This window comes from Exophiala bonariae, assembly GCF_035927105.1.
Source record: "Exophiala bonariae strain CCFEE 5792 chromosome Unknown scaffold_24, whole genome shotgun sequence".
Taxonomy (NCBI): Eukaryota; Fungi; Ascomycota; class Eurotiomycetes; order Chaetothyriales; family Herpotrichiellaceae; genus Exophiala; species Exophiala bonariae.
In genome coordinates, this window is record NW_027042499.1 from 120,487 (window position 1) to 135,503 (window position 15,017).

A 15,017-nucleotide genomic window follows, 5' to 3' on the forward strand; every position below is an offset into this window, starting at 1 on the left:
TTCAACGTTGAAGTTCCACGTGGATGGGAGACTCCAACATTGCCAAGGCTTCGCTTGAAGTGCATACACGCCGCCCGAATCGTATTAGCTCCATGGCCACCTGCCGGACGCGTTCTCAAGGAAGCCTCACCTGTTGGTGGAGGAGACATATGGGGGCGACAACCTACAGAGGCATAGAACATGGCCTTCTGGCCATCACATACACTCCCATGCTCACGATTGTTGATGCCCAAAACCACTATCAAGAGAATTCAAAGCTCTTTGCTTGGTTCGGTAAGAGCGCGCGTCTGTCGTTGCTCACACTGCAATGGGCACGACAAATGAGGAAGGGTGGCAAGAACTTCGGCTTCCATCACGGGAGGAGTGCCCCAAGCTATTTTACTCGTTCCACACAAGCAAGGACGCCTTTTCGCTATTACTGACCGACCTAATAGCTATTTGGGACTGCTCATTGGATAAGTATGATATTCTTGCAGAAGCAGCGCGTCAAGATGCGAGCATTGATCCTTCTGAGTCGGCGCGTCAATTTGGTCTACTGTTATCCAAATTGCGCGAAAGTCTGCAACATGAGAAGGGCCAGAATGTATTAGCCCGTGACAGCAATCACTTATCACGAAATCTTTTATTGCGCACAAAGATTGACCTCCCCCGTCCATTGAAGCCGCTGACCTGGATATTCCGTTTGGAACAGAAAAATGCGTCTCAATTAGCCGAGCAATTATTGCGCCCCAGCCTCCATGAGGTCTCCGTTTCTGAGGACAAAATCACCTCACTTCTACACACTATCAAGGAGAAGGACCATGTCATTTCACGCCTACTCGATAGGATAAAGACCTCTGGCATTGACCTAGGATTAGACTTTCCAAGTTTTGCAATCGCCTCGTCTCGAAAAGGTGGCCAACTCTCGGTCGCAGACGCTAAAAGGCACGTGCCAGGGATGGCAGAGTTCGATCACAAGTCTTGGATCAAGCAATTCTCCAATGACGACGGGTATGAAGGCGCCGACCGAACGGGACTAAAGAATCTGGTCAAAGGGTGTGAAAAATGTTTCGTGCATACACGAGAGCAGCATGAAGACTGGCTCAGTGGACTTACTACCTCTGATAACAAAAGAGCCATTCTGGTTGGCGGCATCAACGCAGAATCTGGGCTCGACAGGGGAGGCGTCGTCACACTTTCTTCCAAGTGGGAAGAGACACCGACAGAGTCTGATAATGACGACGATGATTTCGAGGTAGGTCTTTTAGATCCGGCCACAAAAGAGTACAGTCCTAATTTTCTGTCAGCGACAACCAACCCCACCTAAGCTACATCCCAAAGATGCCAACAAACAGGGGACGAGGTCTTCTGCCCAAAGCGGCGATACTGAAGCCGAGAGCGATGATGATATACCTAAGAAGAAGACGACGACTAAGCTTGGGATTCTAGGTCGGCGAAATGCTACCAAAGCATATGGTGATTCAAAAGCAAACCCCAGATCTTCCCCAGTCATTCTGAGAAGATCTGCTTCGCCACCTCTTCCATCCAGAGAAGCCTCCGGAACCGCGACAGAATCTGATTCGGAAGTTGGCAGTCATCCGCATAGAAAGGGGTACAGACGCCCCTTGAAAGGCCCGCCGAAGCAGAAATCTAGGCTCGGTGGGCTCAAGAAACCAAGCGACAAAAAGTCATCTCCTTCATCTCCATCCGAGGATGAAGGGTATGCTCCGCCAAAGACCAACGAGCAGCAGAAATCAAGTCAAGTCAGAGAAACGTCCGACCCTGACAGCCCACCTGCTCCGTCCTCAAACCACCGACGGCCAGGCCAGGTGAACAAGACAAAAGAGCCACCTCCAAGCAGAAGCCCCAGCAGCACGCCAGAGGCAGACGATCTCGAGGGATCCTCTCCACCGCAAACGAGAGGGAGTCAGAAACGACAGCCTCCTCCCAAAGCTCAATCACCACCAGCGCCGCGCCGACTTGGACGGCTCGGAGGACTCGGGGGCGGACGCAAAGGCAAACCGTCAGCAGCATCATCATCATCATCCCCTCAACCCTCCTCGTCTAGAAAGAAAGCCTCAGGAAAACCCACCCCCGATGTCGAGATGACCGACGAGGATACGCCCTCACCATCCCCTTCCCCGTCCCCATCTTCGAAACCCACAACGCGACAGCACACAAATCACACTTCATCAAGCCCCAGTACGAAGAAATCAAGCCCCTCAACAAGCAAAGCGAAATCCACCGCGAAGCAGCAAGAAACAGAAGCAGAAGAGCAACCTCCCGAGCAAGAAGAGACCGACGAGGCGAAAGCGAACCGGCGCCGCGAAGAGCTGAAGCGCAGTATCGCGTCGGGCGCGGGCGTCAGGAAAAAGCGCCGCTTCTGAACATCGGGCATATGAAGGTCGACGGCGGGATCGGGTGTTCAAGGAAGAAAGAGGGAGGGGGGTTCGGTTTCGTGTAGAATATCTTACGACGTCCTACTTATATGTACACTGCACGGAACGGTACACAGTTCGTGCCCGGTAACTCTGTCACGTATCAGAGAGGGTAGATACGATGCTTGAGTCTACATGAGTGATGGGATGTGATGGACCTTGACGAAACCCTCGGCTGGCGTATTGTATCTGGCGTTCTTGTTAGCCGGAGTGAGCACGAATGATGATACAGGGATTAATGGTTGTGATGTTTGAAGTGGTGGTCAAGCAACAGCTATTTTATTCTATCATTCTTCAGTGTCTCGGGGTAGGCCAAACTCTGCCTGGCTCTCATTTCTTTTGCCTGCTTATTACTACGCTCGACACACTTCATGCAGTCCATCAGATCCAACCTCAATGTATTGCATCACGCCGATTTCTTCGCTCGCTCGCTCCCCGGCACCTCATCATCATGCAGTCAATACACACTTTCATACATACAAAATGCGAAAGAAGATCCCCGAAAATCCCATAGGCAAGACATTCTCTCGGCCGTGAGGCCCTTCCATTTTTCTTCTATCTTGGTGTCTGTGTTCGGCCTCCCTACTGGGAAGAAGGGTCTCAAAGAGACCATGAGAAGTGGTTTTCGATTTTTTGAAGTCTCGCAAAAACACAAGATTGTGGTGTTTGCCTGACTTGATCCAACAGGATAAAAATAATGTGCATGAAAGACAAAGTGAAAAATAACCAAAAATTGAACATTATGCATTAGTTGCATAGTAACCAGAAAACGGCTCCACTCAACGTAATAGTCTCATATCGGCGGAGCGGCACATGACAGCATCGCAGCGTTGCGACATACATTCGTACACGATCAATCTCATTAGCATCATCGTCAAGGGTGTCCAGGTGGCTTGCTCGAATGACCATGTGGACCGACACCAGCACCAGGGGCACCGCCAGCCTGAGAGGTCTCGGATCTCGAGTCATCATGGTCATGGTCATCGGCCAACCAGGTTCTCAAATTACTGCTCTGAGAGAAATTCACCCGTTTATGGCTTTTGGTGAAACCCAAGCTCTGCTCTCGCCGCTTGGCCTGTTCAATCTCCTCTTCGCTGACGCTGGCACTATCAGCCTCAGCTTCTTCCAGCGCCTTTTTGGCTCGAGTGCGCAATTCTGCGGCCTCGGCTGCGGCTTTTTGGGCCCTCGATTGCTTGCGCCACATGCTCGCATACTTTTGACCCAGGGCGATTAGTTCATCATGAGTACCACTTTCCACCACAGTGCCGTGATTCAGCACGAGGATCTGATCGGCACCGACGATAGTGCTAAGGCGATGGGCGATGATGACCATGGTGCGTCCTTCTGCAAGGGTTTGGAAGGATTTCTGAATCTTCTCTTCAGTTTCGGTATCGAGAGCCGCGGTTGCTTCATCAAGCATGGTAATCCGAGGGTTTTTGAGAATAGTCCTCGCAATCGCCACTCGCTGACGTTCTCCTCCAGAGAGTCGCACGCCTCGTTCCCCAACTTTGGTGTCATAACCATCAGAGAATTCCATAATTCGGTCATGGATCGAGGCTGCCCTGCATGCGTTGAAGATGTCTTCATCTGTCGCGTTTTGGTTCGCGTAACGCAAATTGTACATGATGGACTCATTGAACATGTTGCAGTCTTGGGGGACCACTCCAATGAACTTGCGAAGTGAGTCGATTGTGATGTCTTGAACATCCTTTCCATCAACTCTGATTTGACCTGCTTCAGGGTTGTAATAGCGGAAGATGAGCCTCATGACAGTGCTCTTTCCACCACCAGACTCACCAACAAGTGCTGTAGTCGTTCCTGGTGGACATCGGAAGCTGAGGTGATTCAATGCTGGTCTGCGTTTATCATAGCTGAAGGACACGTTGTCAAATACTATATCACCATCGCAGTCATCCATGACCTCGGCAGTTTCGCGGTCAATCACATGAGGTTGTTCTTTGAACAGTTCCAGCATCCTTTCAGCGTTGATGAGATTGTTCTGAATGGCGCGATAGAAAGTACCAAAATAGTTGAGAGGACCTTGGAGTTGAGCCATGTATGTGATGAGCATAACAAATTTGCCGACGGATTGTTGACCTTGTGCAACCTCGAAAGCTTCGATGAAGCATGCAACCAGCAGTGCAACCATGAACAGAGCACCTTGAACGGTGTTCATGTAAGAGAGTGTTACATCAACCCAGTACTCAAACTTCTGCATCGTCTTGATAGCATTCTTGTAACGACCAAATTCATATTCCTCGGCATTGAAGTATTTGACGGTATCCCACGAATGGAGGGAATCGTTTTTGACGGCTTCCATTTCTCGATCAGCCGCAACAAAATTGCGCCGTAGAGTGACTCGCCATGATGCAAGGCGAATTGTAACGTAGATATAAAGAAAGGTAACGATCGCAACGACCAGACCTAGATAGATGTCGAAGTTGATGGTAAGGAAAACGATGGCGATGACAAGGTCGAATACCATGGGGCCGACCTGGAAAGTGACCATTTCGAGAAAAGAGTTGATGGAGCTACCTTTGTTTAAGGCAGATATCAATTCGCCAGTCCGTTTTCCGGTATGGAATTCCGCACTGAGACCATGAACGTGTTCGAATGCTGCTGTGGAGATCGCACGGTACGAGTACTGTTCGACTGGGATCCACAGGATCGACCGAAGAGCCGTGAGAATTCCTTGTGAACCTTGGAGCCACCTAAACAGGATATACAAGGAAATGTCGAGCCAGGGGGCCCTGACACCTTTGCTGTCGTCACCTGACAAGGCATTGGTGATCCTTCCGACCATGATGGGGACGAAGACGTTGATAACTCGTTGGCCAACCATGATGAGGAAACAACTTCCAGCCAACAGCTGCAGCTTGGCTGATTTCTTGGGCCACAGATACGGGATCAGTAGCACAAAGCCTCGGATGTACGCATACCAAGTGATATTGGGGGCCTCTGTCGGCTTCGCCCAAGCATCCACGTTTTCTTTCGACTCTGGTGCCGGGGTAGGATGCGTACCAGCGGCGGCGTGACCGTTTGCGCCGGATCCATTTTCGGCATTACCATTGAGCAGTGGAGTTCTCTCATCGTCAACGTTACCCTCAGAATCCTTGGGTCGTCGTAAATTGATTTTGACCGTGATGAAGATAATCGAGAGGCCGAGTAGCAGGACGATGCGAATCAAATTAATGATTACCTCGATAGTCTCCCACCCAGTAATTGCACCTCGGTATCGTCCACCTTGCTGATCGCCAACACGTGGCTCATTGTGGGGCACAGTGTAGACCTCAAGGCTTGTGACGACGATGAGCACCTCAAGCGGAAGGGCCACCAACCACGTGACGAAATGAGCCGGAGTCGGTGACGGTTTCTGATCAATCATAGATATCAACACGATGGACCATACGAAGCTGGAGGCGACAATGAAAATCTAAGAGATGTAGTCAGCAAGGATTGAACTGTGTGAGCAGGGGTCAAAGAGACCCACCACAGCGCTTTCACCGGGCCACCAGTCATCCTTCCGATTCAACAAAACCTGGAAAATAGCAATGCCAGCATTGACAAGGAAGGTGAGGACGACGCCTGCTTGAAGGAGCCTGAGAAATGTTTTTGTTCCGTGAGGGAAATCCTTGATGGCGGCGGCGGCTTTGATTTGATTGGCGGATTTTCGGCGAGTTGGTAATGGTCGGCCGCCTGGACCTAGCATGGCATGTATTTGAACCTTGTCTCCATTGTTGGGAGATGTTCTAATGCCATATATGACAAAGGCCAGAACAAAGACCAGGAGAGTGATGGCGGGATAGGAGGATTTTGCTACATTGAGAATTCGAAGAGAAGTCTGAATGGTATCAAAATCTGGTCGAGGTTCATGCATAGTCCTGGGAAGATTGCCACCGGCCGCGTGTTGGAGAGCGAATTGCAAGAGAAGAGAAAACCGAAATCGAGAAAACCACCCAAAGATGAAGAAAAAAGCGTGTGGCAGTTGGCTTTGTCAGAAGCAGCGTCCAGCCGTGGTGTGAAATAGGTCCCTTGGCTATTTGGAAAGCAGGAGGACAGGAAGGTCGACTGGCCTGCACTCGGTGGCCGGAAGAAGCTGAGATCAGCAGGATCTGGGCCTGTCTGTGAAAAAGACTGCCGATTGAGAGTGTCGATAAAAGATGCAGTGAGCGAAGGACAAGAGTGATTATTACAAAGAAAGGAAAGGAGAGGTACACAGAAAGAAAAAAGCGATTGTGGTGGGAGGTAAGTGGTGTTGTTGGTGGTGATGGAGGAGGTGGTGGTTGTAGAGGTAGGAGCAATGATGGTGGTGTGGTGTTGGAAAAGCACCTGTAGGCTGTACGTGATAAATGACGACGTGAGGAGGGAGCCTTTGTGGCAATTGGGGGATCAGTGGCAGAGGCAAATAGACTCGAGACTCTCGAGAGCGAGTGCAAGCCCCAAGCCGGGCTAAGTGGTCACCAGGATCACTAACGGGCAGAATGGAATGTCTTTTGAGTTTCTGGATGGACGATCCAACGATCCAGTGATCCAGCTGGGGAGGCTTTGCTGCTGCTTGGATCGCGTGACGAGAACTCGAGAGGGCGAGCCGTGGACGGTGGTGAGCTGAGTCTCGATCAGGCACGGTGGAGATGGCCTGGCTTTCGCTTGTGGCCTTTTGTTTGGTGGGTGGTGGCGGAACGAGGCAGAGGCTCCCGGATCACTTGGCTAGTCTGCTCGCTAGGAATTGGGCAAGACTCAAAGCGACTGGAGCAACACACAAATTGTCAGATGTCAAATTGCCAAAGGATGATTGAGGCGAAGTCGTGACTCGTGAGTGAGCGGTAGCGGTAGCGGTAACGGGAAGCGAGGGGACCGTGGACTGTAGACTGTAGACCATGGACTACGGACTCCTCTTGTAAGTAGTACCTCTCTACCCGTAGCTGAAAGTCGGAGATGCACCGAATTTCAAAAGCTGGAGGGACAAGGTATATAGGTAGTGGTACGCACAGTTCCCGGGGTTTGTACACGCCAAGTGGCAGGACAACGATTGCTGTTCAAGTTTGCGTTTGATACCTAGGTCGTAGAAGAATTACTGACAGAACTAGAAAAGAAGGGCAGCCAGGGCATCCAGTAAAGTATATCAACTGTACCCTCTCGACCATGATTGTGCTGGAGATGAGGACAGGACACCAGACACTGTTAGGTCAGGGTCCGTCCATCGAGCAATACTAAACTTCAGAGAATCGGCACGGCTTGAATGGGTGGACTTGACCACCTAAAGTCAGTTCCAATGTCTATCCTCGCAATCTACAAAGGTCACTATTTCCCTCACCGCCGTACCTCACTCTTCTCAAAGTCGTGCCCAAATGCCCTTCATTTGCTCGGATCCTGGAAATTCAAATGTCGATTGGTATGTCATGTCATGCACCCTCGTGGTCCAATGCACCATGCACCATGCACTGGCAGTTGGCCGGCTACCGTGTACCTAAACTCCCAGAGTCATGGACGAGGCACTACCAATTAGTGCTCCTGGCCCAGGTTCCCCCGGTTGGTCTGGGGGTGGTCTAGCCTGGAACAAGACGTCTTCTGGCTACATATAGGCATGCCTAGTGCCTGGGAGCCGAATTCTGTCCTTGCATCCGGCCTAGACGCTAAGCCCAATCATCCCTATTGTCGTCGAGAAGCCAAGGACGAAGTACCTGGGCCCCGCATCCCAGAACTCGCATCCCCGATCTGCACTTGAGCATGGTCAACCACCACCTGCATCCGCGGCCAGTAACTTCCATCTAACCTTGCCACATTTGTAGCCTCACCATTGTCAACATCGAACGTCCTGATTCATCATACCCGGCCAGTCTCCATTCTTTTCTGCAAGTTGCATCACATTCACACTGGCCTTTGCTCACCTGTCAACGGTCTCTTTACAATTCCTCGGGACAGACTTCGAACTCGCTTGCTTTACCACTTCAAGCATGGCCAAAGCCACCAGCCATGCGCCTATCCTTGTCCATTGCCTCGACCTGTCCAGCCTCGGCCAATCTCCAATCCGTCTCTGGCATTTGAGCCGACACGCATTCATCTGATGGATCTCGAGTCATGGCCGACCCCGTCCTCGCTGAGTACCAAACTCTCCCTCCTCCAGCGCCACCATTACTACCGGGCCGCCTAGGCCAATTGCAAAAGATCATAGCTCCTTGGGGTTCTCACACTGGTTCAAAATACCATGGCGGCCCAGCGCAGGGCGACCATGATCATGTCACTGGTCGAATCACCGCCGTACACACGTACAGGTGCGAGAGGAATGCTTGCTTTGACATCCCGTACCTTCAACTGACCACCCACAGCACTTCCGCGTCATCCTACAACACGAGCCATAGGACGGGGATACCCATCGCTGCCCTCGACGTCAATGCTTCCGGCACCCACGCCGTTCTCGCGGGAAAAGAGATCCTGAAGACTGTACGGGTCGAGGATGGAAAGGTCAGTGACGTGTTCAACATCCGCGCTGCCGTGGGCTCTGCCACATCCTCCCAAACCTCTCCTCAATTGGGCGGTCCTAGCAAAAGAAGAGACTATCTTCCGGCAAGAGATGTCAAATGGTCTACCGGGACTTACAGCCATATCATAGCTACCGCAGCTACCAGTGGGCGTATTTCTCTCTACGATGTGAACGTGGGTGGCCCAAAGCTTGAACTGGCTTGGCTCCATGAGCATACCAACCAGATCAACAAGTTGGACTTTGACCCGTTCGCCGGCTATCTTTTGCTATCCGCAAGCCAAGACAAGTCGGTCAGACTATGGGATCTTCGGGATGGTAAAAGGGAAAGATCTCGCTTGAGGTTTGAGCCCCGGATGCCCGTCCGAGATGTGCGCTGGTCGCCGTTGGAGCCCTTGGACTTTGCCATCTGTACAGACAGTGGTGTCATACAAAAGTGGGACGCCCGTTCTCCATCAGGCCCAAAGTTGAGCATCAATGGTCATGAAAAAGCATGCTACTCATTGGACTGGCACCCGGACGGACGTCATGTCATATCTGGCGGCTTCGACAAATACATTCGAGTCTGGGATTTTCAGAATGACAACAAGCGGCAAAAACCGGTCTTCCAGCTCAGAGCCCCAAGCGGGATTCGAAACATCAGATGGAGGCCTCCATGCAGAGCTTCTGAGGCCGATGACTCTGGTCACTGGCAGAGCACTCAAATCGCAGTGTCGTATAATCATGATGACCCCAGAATACACGTCTGGGATCTAAGACGCCCATGGCTACCTTTTCGCGAACTAGACAGGTATAGCTCAGCATCCAATGACCTGCTATGGGCTACCAAAGACAAACTATGGTCGGTAGGTGACGAAGGGGTATTCACACAATGGGATCTGCAGCATGGCGCTCCCTTCTATAATGAGATTTCACCTTGTACTTCCATCTTCACTCCCGATGGTGAGTATTACATGTTCTCTGAACAACGAGGATCGCTCCGTGGCTCGGGTACCGAGGATCCCGCGCTTGGATTTCTGAGTATCCCACGAGACAAATCAAGTGGTGGAGACGATCCTACACATAGCCGGAGTTTCACGGATGATGAGAAGGACTTGGAAAGCCATGTTTCATCAGTCCACAGGCGTGTGGAAAGACCAATGCCATCGTCGAAATCCAGCAAGTCGCAAGCTAACAGTCCTCCATCGCTGGAGGAGAAGCCTCCTATCTTATCTTTAGATAGAGCTGTTTTTCAGCGAGAAGATCTGTTCAACAATGGCCAGGTTGGTGCTTCCAGCTTTGTGCCGGGAGTGGCTACAGAACCTGAAATAGTGGAATATCTTGCATCAAATTACGCACCTCCAGCGACGGCTGAAGAAAGATTGCAGTCCCCCCAGAGCATACTTGACCGGCTTGAAGCAGCTTTCCATCAAAACGCTACAGCTTGTGATGCAGTCTCCCTTCACCGTATGGCCCAGTCGTGGAGAATATTGAGCGCTGTCTTGGTATCAGAGTTGAGGGACTGGGCCGATACAAATCGCTCGCAACGACGAGCAGAGGCCGATAAGAGGCGCGAGGTATTGGAGCAGTTTCGCTCCGGGTCTCAACGTTCCATACTCTCACCACTTCCTGGTCTGCGTGGCCGAGGTAGCAAACTGAAAATCGATGGGAAATCCCAGAACTTGATGAGCACCCTACTGAAGTCCACCGTGGATTCAGACAAGAACATCCAAGGGGATAGCACTTCCAACGTGACCACACCACTGGCCAAACCATTTCGAAACTCGCCGCGTTCCTCTCGCAGTCGCGGATGGAGCAAATTGACTTCTGAAGAAGATGAAATTGATGATGTGTTGACACTTCCTCCTTCTGTTCTTAGCTCCCATTCAACTGCAGCTGCCGCGGCCCGAGCCTTGGTTGACAGTCCTAGCCGAACACCAGTCTCGGCTTCATCTTCTCCAGATGTCAGTCGAAGTGCGAGGCCTTCTTCGAATCAATCATCTACAAACAAGACTCAGGACCTCAAGTCGCCCACGGGCGCGAATGCCGGTCGGATTGTCAATGCCACAACACATGGGAAAGGATCTTCAGAACAAAGGACAACACAAGAGGATCGGCGAGCTGCCTTGCGCGACTATCGCATTCAAACCAGGCCGATATTTACTCTGGAACAATCAACCAACCCTCCTCTTCTTCAGCCTCGACATGATTCAGGAGACAGCTTTCAGATGTTTTCGGTTTCTGGAGACAGTTCTCAACGCGCGAGGTCACTTGGGCAATCATTTGGGTCAATTGATGCTACCAGCAAATCACGCAAACAAAGTACTGATACTCTCAACGACACGGAACAAGATGACGATGACGAGGAAAGAGACCTTTCCTTTGGTGAATTGCAACTGCAGAAGCCAAGCGGGCATACCCGCTCAATCATACAAGCGTCGCAAGTGTCTGATAGTGTAACTGTTGAAACTCCACCAGATATGAGCTTTGGTAGTGATGGACACACGAATGCACAACAGGTGATCCCAACGCCGGGCGAGAAAGTCAACTGGGACGCCGACCAGGACCCTCAATCGACCACTCCTTCCGAATTCCATACCGGGTTATCGACAACGCCTGACATCTTCCAGTTCGAGGGCAGCTCGCTTGACAAGCCTCGAATACACAACACGAACCCTTTACGAGCAATAAATTATGGAGTGGAAGGGGAGTCACACCGAGAACACCAGCTAGGTTCCTCGAATTTGATGTCAATGGAAGAGCTTGATTATCAGAGTTACCTGATCTCTGACTTTCGACCAATTGACTTGTTCAATTATGAGCCGAAGTCGCCGTTTGCCTGGTCCGCTCTACCATTGATCTGTCAGAGCATTGCATACGATGTCGAGAATGGTATCGGGCATTCACAATTTGCAGCACATCTTATCATGCATGTCCATCCCTACTTTTTTGATGCAAGGTTCCGAAATGTCAAAGGAGTCGAGCCAAGCGGGACAAACAATCTGGCAGACCGGCTTATGACACCGCACCTCGGGTACAGAATTATCGAAAGCATTTTGGACACTCACATGTCTTTTTTGAGACAGACTGGGCTAGTATCGTCTGCTGCATTGATTAGGAAAATGTGTGTGGAGCTGGAATATCCAAGATTGTATGCTTGTGCTGGAGGTGACAAAAAGGCCGGAAGTAGTCTCATTGATGGTGATTCTGCAAGCCTTTCAATCGTGTGCAGTAAATGTCACGGCCAAATGCCGCTGGGCAAGAATATCTGTGAACGATGTCGAAGTGTTCGATCTGTGTGCCCGGTATGCCTATCATTGCATGATGTGGAGCGAGGCCACTCAACTTTATCGGATTCGATGAAGAATTCGAACTGGGGAAGTAGTGGTACCATGTGGTCTTTCTGCCATGCGTGTGGGCACTCAGGACATGTGAGTTGTATGAAAGAATGGTTTGCTGAACCATCGAGCAATGGAACTTGTCCAACCCAGGGATGTGGCTGCGATTGTGGACCTGGCCCAGCACGAGAATCACGGATCCTCCAACAAATCCAACAGGAAGAGGAAGTCCGCCTCATTCGTGGGTTGAATGGAAATAATGGAACAGGAGCTGGATCAACAACCAAGCGAGATGCTCTTCGTGCAGGTGGAAGTCCGGCTGTGGACAAGGCACGAGCAGCGCTGAGAAAGGGTATTGCAATGGCAGGAGGAGAGCGGGCTACACAAAGCGGTGACGAACGGAGTCTAGCCGGTAAGAGAGTGACAAGTCGCAGCCGTCTGCAGGGATTTAGCAACTCTCGGAAAAGTGTACGGTTAGTCACACCCGGGGAAGAGGAAGGTGGTGGGCAAGAACAGTCTCATTCGAGATCTTGATGAGGACTCGGATTTCCGATTTCTCGTATCTGCCCTTGACAGAACAAGCCGAAGCATGAGGCGGATCTGGAACACGAGTAATAATGATTGAGATGAAATTCGTCCTTTGGAGGATCACGACGCCTCCAAATTTAGATTTTAGAAACTACCCCTCACAGTAGTAACCGACCAAGAAGAAATATTACAGCGCAGTGTCCGAAAGGATTTCGAGGGAGCCAGGTCTGACAGTGAACTTAACAGTACAAATAACAAGGCTGAGCGGTGAACAGGCTGAGGGAGGGCCGGATACGCAGACAACAACATAAGAAGAACATACCATGACACGAGGTTGTGAGGGGAAATGGAAATGGACCCAAACTATTTGAATAATGAATGACACGATGCTCACTGCATGCCAATTGAGCGTCTTAAGTCCGAAGTGCTTTAATGACAATAATAATACGAAGCGAGTCTAACTCACCAGTGGACGGAAATACATAGCTAGGTGAGGGTTCTTTCAGGTTGCAGGCCACGGACGGACTTTTGGATCATCATGAGTTGCAGGTGGCTTTTTTTTCTGTCTTCTTGGGTTTGATGGACTTGAATGAGGGATATGCGAAATGGATACCAGTCACATCTCAGAGGGTTCGCTTGAGCATTGATACCTGACTCGCCTGCTCCAAGGTATCTGGCAAGACTGCACTTGTCCGCTGCCACCTGCCAAAAGTGAGCATGGCACGAAGCCACCATGTACCTCTGGGAGCACATTATGAAGTGCCACAGACTGGGCTACACAGCAGCAGCAGGGAACTCGAGTACCTCTCATTACAGATATCGACAATGCTTAGTATTCTGTTTCAAACCGCTCGCAAGTAGACTCAAAGCCCTTACAATCCCATGATTGCATGATTCATTCGTCCGCTCGCAAAGCCTCAGCTGAGCACCACGCTGGCGGTCAGAAAATAACTGGATGATTCGTAAACCTGCAAGGTAAAAAAAGCTTTGCACGGTGAACAAACAGGAAGGGCTCATGGATACGGCCAAGGCCGGACTATCGCGGACATCAACCCAACCTGCCGCCCTCGTGCGTCAATCAGCTTGCGGTCAGGCAGGCTGAGGATACTCGTAGCGCTTACGGACCAACTCACACCTTCAAGTTTTTTGATGGATTATTCATTGACAGTTGGGAATAGATTTTGGTGCACGGGGACTCTTCCAAGCTTAGCAAAGGCTTGTTGTCAACTCTTGGTCCGAGTGTGTGTCAATTAACTAGAGCCGTCACTAGGCTCTACTCTCGCCCCCCGAATAGTGACCCACAGGCGCCCATGGGGAACCGTCAGGCTGTGAAAAGCCAAGTGGTGACGACTGCTCGGAGTGCTACGAGCAAGGCTCATACGTAATTTCGTGCACATACATCTCACGAGTGTTTGCTAACCACTGGCAGGCTCTTCAGAGACCGCAGTAGAGAAGCGGTACCTTACAATTCCATAGTCGAATTTGAGGCGGCCCATCCTTCTGGGATCTTCCTCCGGTTACCTTAGACATGGTTGATATAGGCGCCTAAACGAGCTCGGAGTCGTCTACACTACACCAATGTTTTGCTGCACTGATGAGAATATCAGACACGGCCTAGAAAGGACTAAGGTGAAGATCAGATTCTCAGTGGTGTCAATTCAAATCCATCTTGCATCATTTGCCCAGACTGAGCTTGAGCGACGTCTGTCTGTCGTGTCATGTTCGACAATGGACGTACTCGTAGGGCCTCATTGTACCTCGTACTCCATATCGAGTGCCCGTACGAGGTCTCCACTCCCCATCATAAGACGCCATCTTGATGGAGAAAGAACATCTGGGAGGCTCGTTCACTAACCTGATGACATCTGCCCGCCTCGTCTGGCTTGCTGACGACCGTGCATCTGGGATCTCCAAAAAAAGGACATAAAAGGGCACTGGTGCTGAGCCTCCACATTTTGAGTTCCATCGAAGCAGGCTCAGGCCGGCAGGCTAGACCAAATATCATCTAGTGTGTCGCTAGCGAGGCACATCTCAGCCAAGTATAGCAACCGTTATGCTGGTCAGAATGAAGCTAGTACTAACTAGTCAAGTATTTAGGTATCTTTTTTGTCCTGCCAGTGCGTCTGACTGACACTAACCACTAGTCCGTTGTCGCTAGCTGTCTATCTTTCCTTTCAACCACCTTCCAAGGTTTTCTTTCCACTCACAGCTTTGTGGCCTCGTTTGCTCACCAATCGAGATCTGACATCAGACGGGTCTCATTGCCTTGTTCCTGAA

General features: G+C 50.8%; 3 protein-coding genes across 3 annotated transcripts; 2 read left to right on the forward strand and 1 right to left on the reverse strand.

The window, feature by feature from the left end:
* Positions 1–307: 307 nt before the first annotated feature.
* LTR84_006332 (uncharacterized protein) lies at positions 308–2,366 on the forward strand (the record flags this gene model as incomplete). Its single annotated transcript, XM_064849893.1, has 2 exons — positions 308–1,234; positions 1,287–2,366. 2 exons carry the CDS (start codon positions 308–310, stop codon positions 2,364–2,366), a joined length of 2,007 nt encoding a protein of 668 aa, XP_064703194.1.
* Positions 2,367–3,291: 925 nt separating this feature from the next.
* On the reverse strand, positions 3,292–6,294 carry LTR84_006333 (uncharacterized protein; the record flags this gene model as incomplete). The annotated part of the gene is made up of 2 exons (XM_064849894.1): positions 3,292–5,850; positions 5,908–6,294. The coding sequence occupies 2 exons, from the start codon at positions 6,292–6,294 to the stop codon at positions 3,292–3,294; spliced, it is 2,946 nt and encodes a 981-aa protein (XP_064703195.1).
* Positions 6,295–8,495: 2,201 nt separating this feature from the next.
* LTR84_006334 (uncharacterized protein) lies at positions 8,496–12,746 on the forward strand (the record flags this gene model as incomplete). Its single annotated transcript, XM_064849895.1, has 2 exons — positions 8,496–8,689; positions 8,744–12,746. The coding sequence occupies 2 exons, from the start codon at positions 8,496–8,498 to the stop codon at positions 12,744–12,746; spliced, it is 4,197 nt and encodes a 1,398-aa protein (XP_064703196.1).
* Between the last annotated feature and the right edge of the window lie 2,271 nt (positions 12,747–15,017).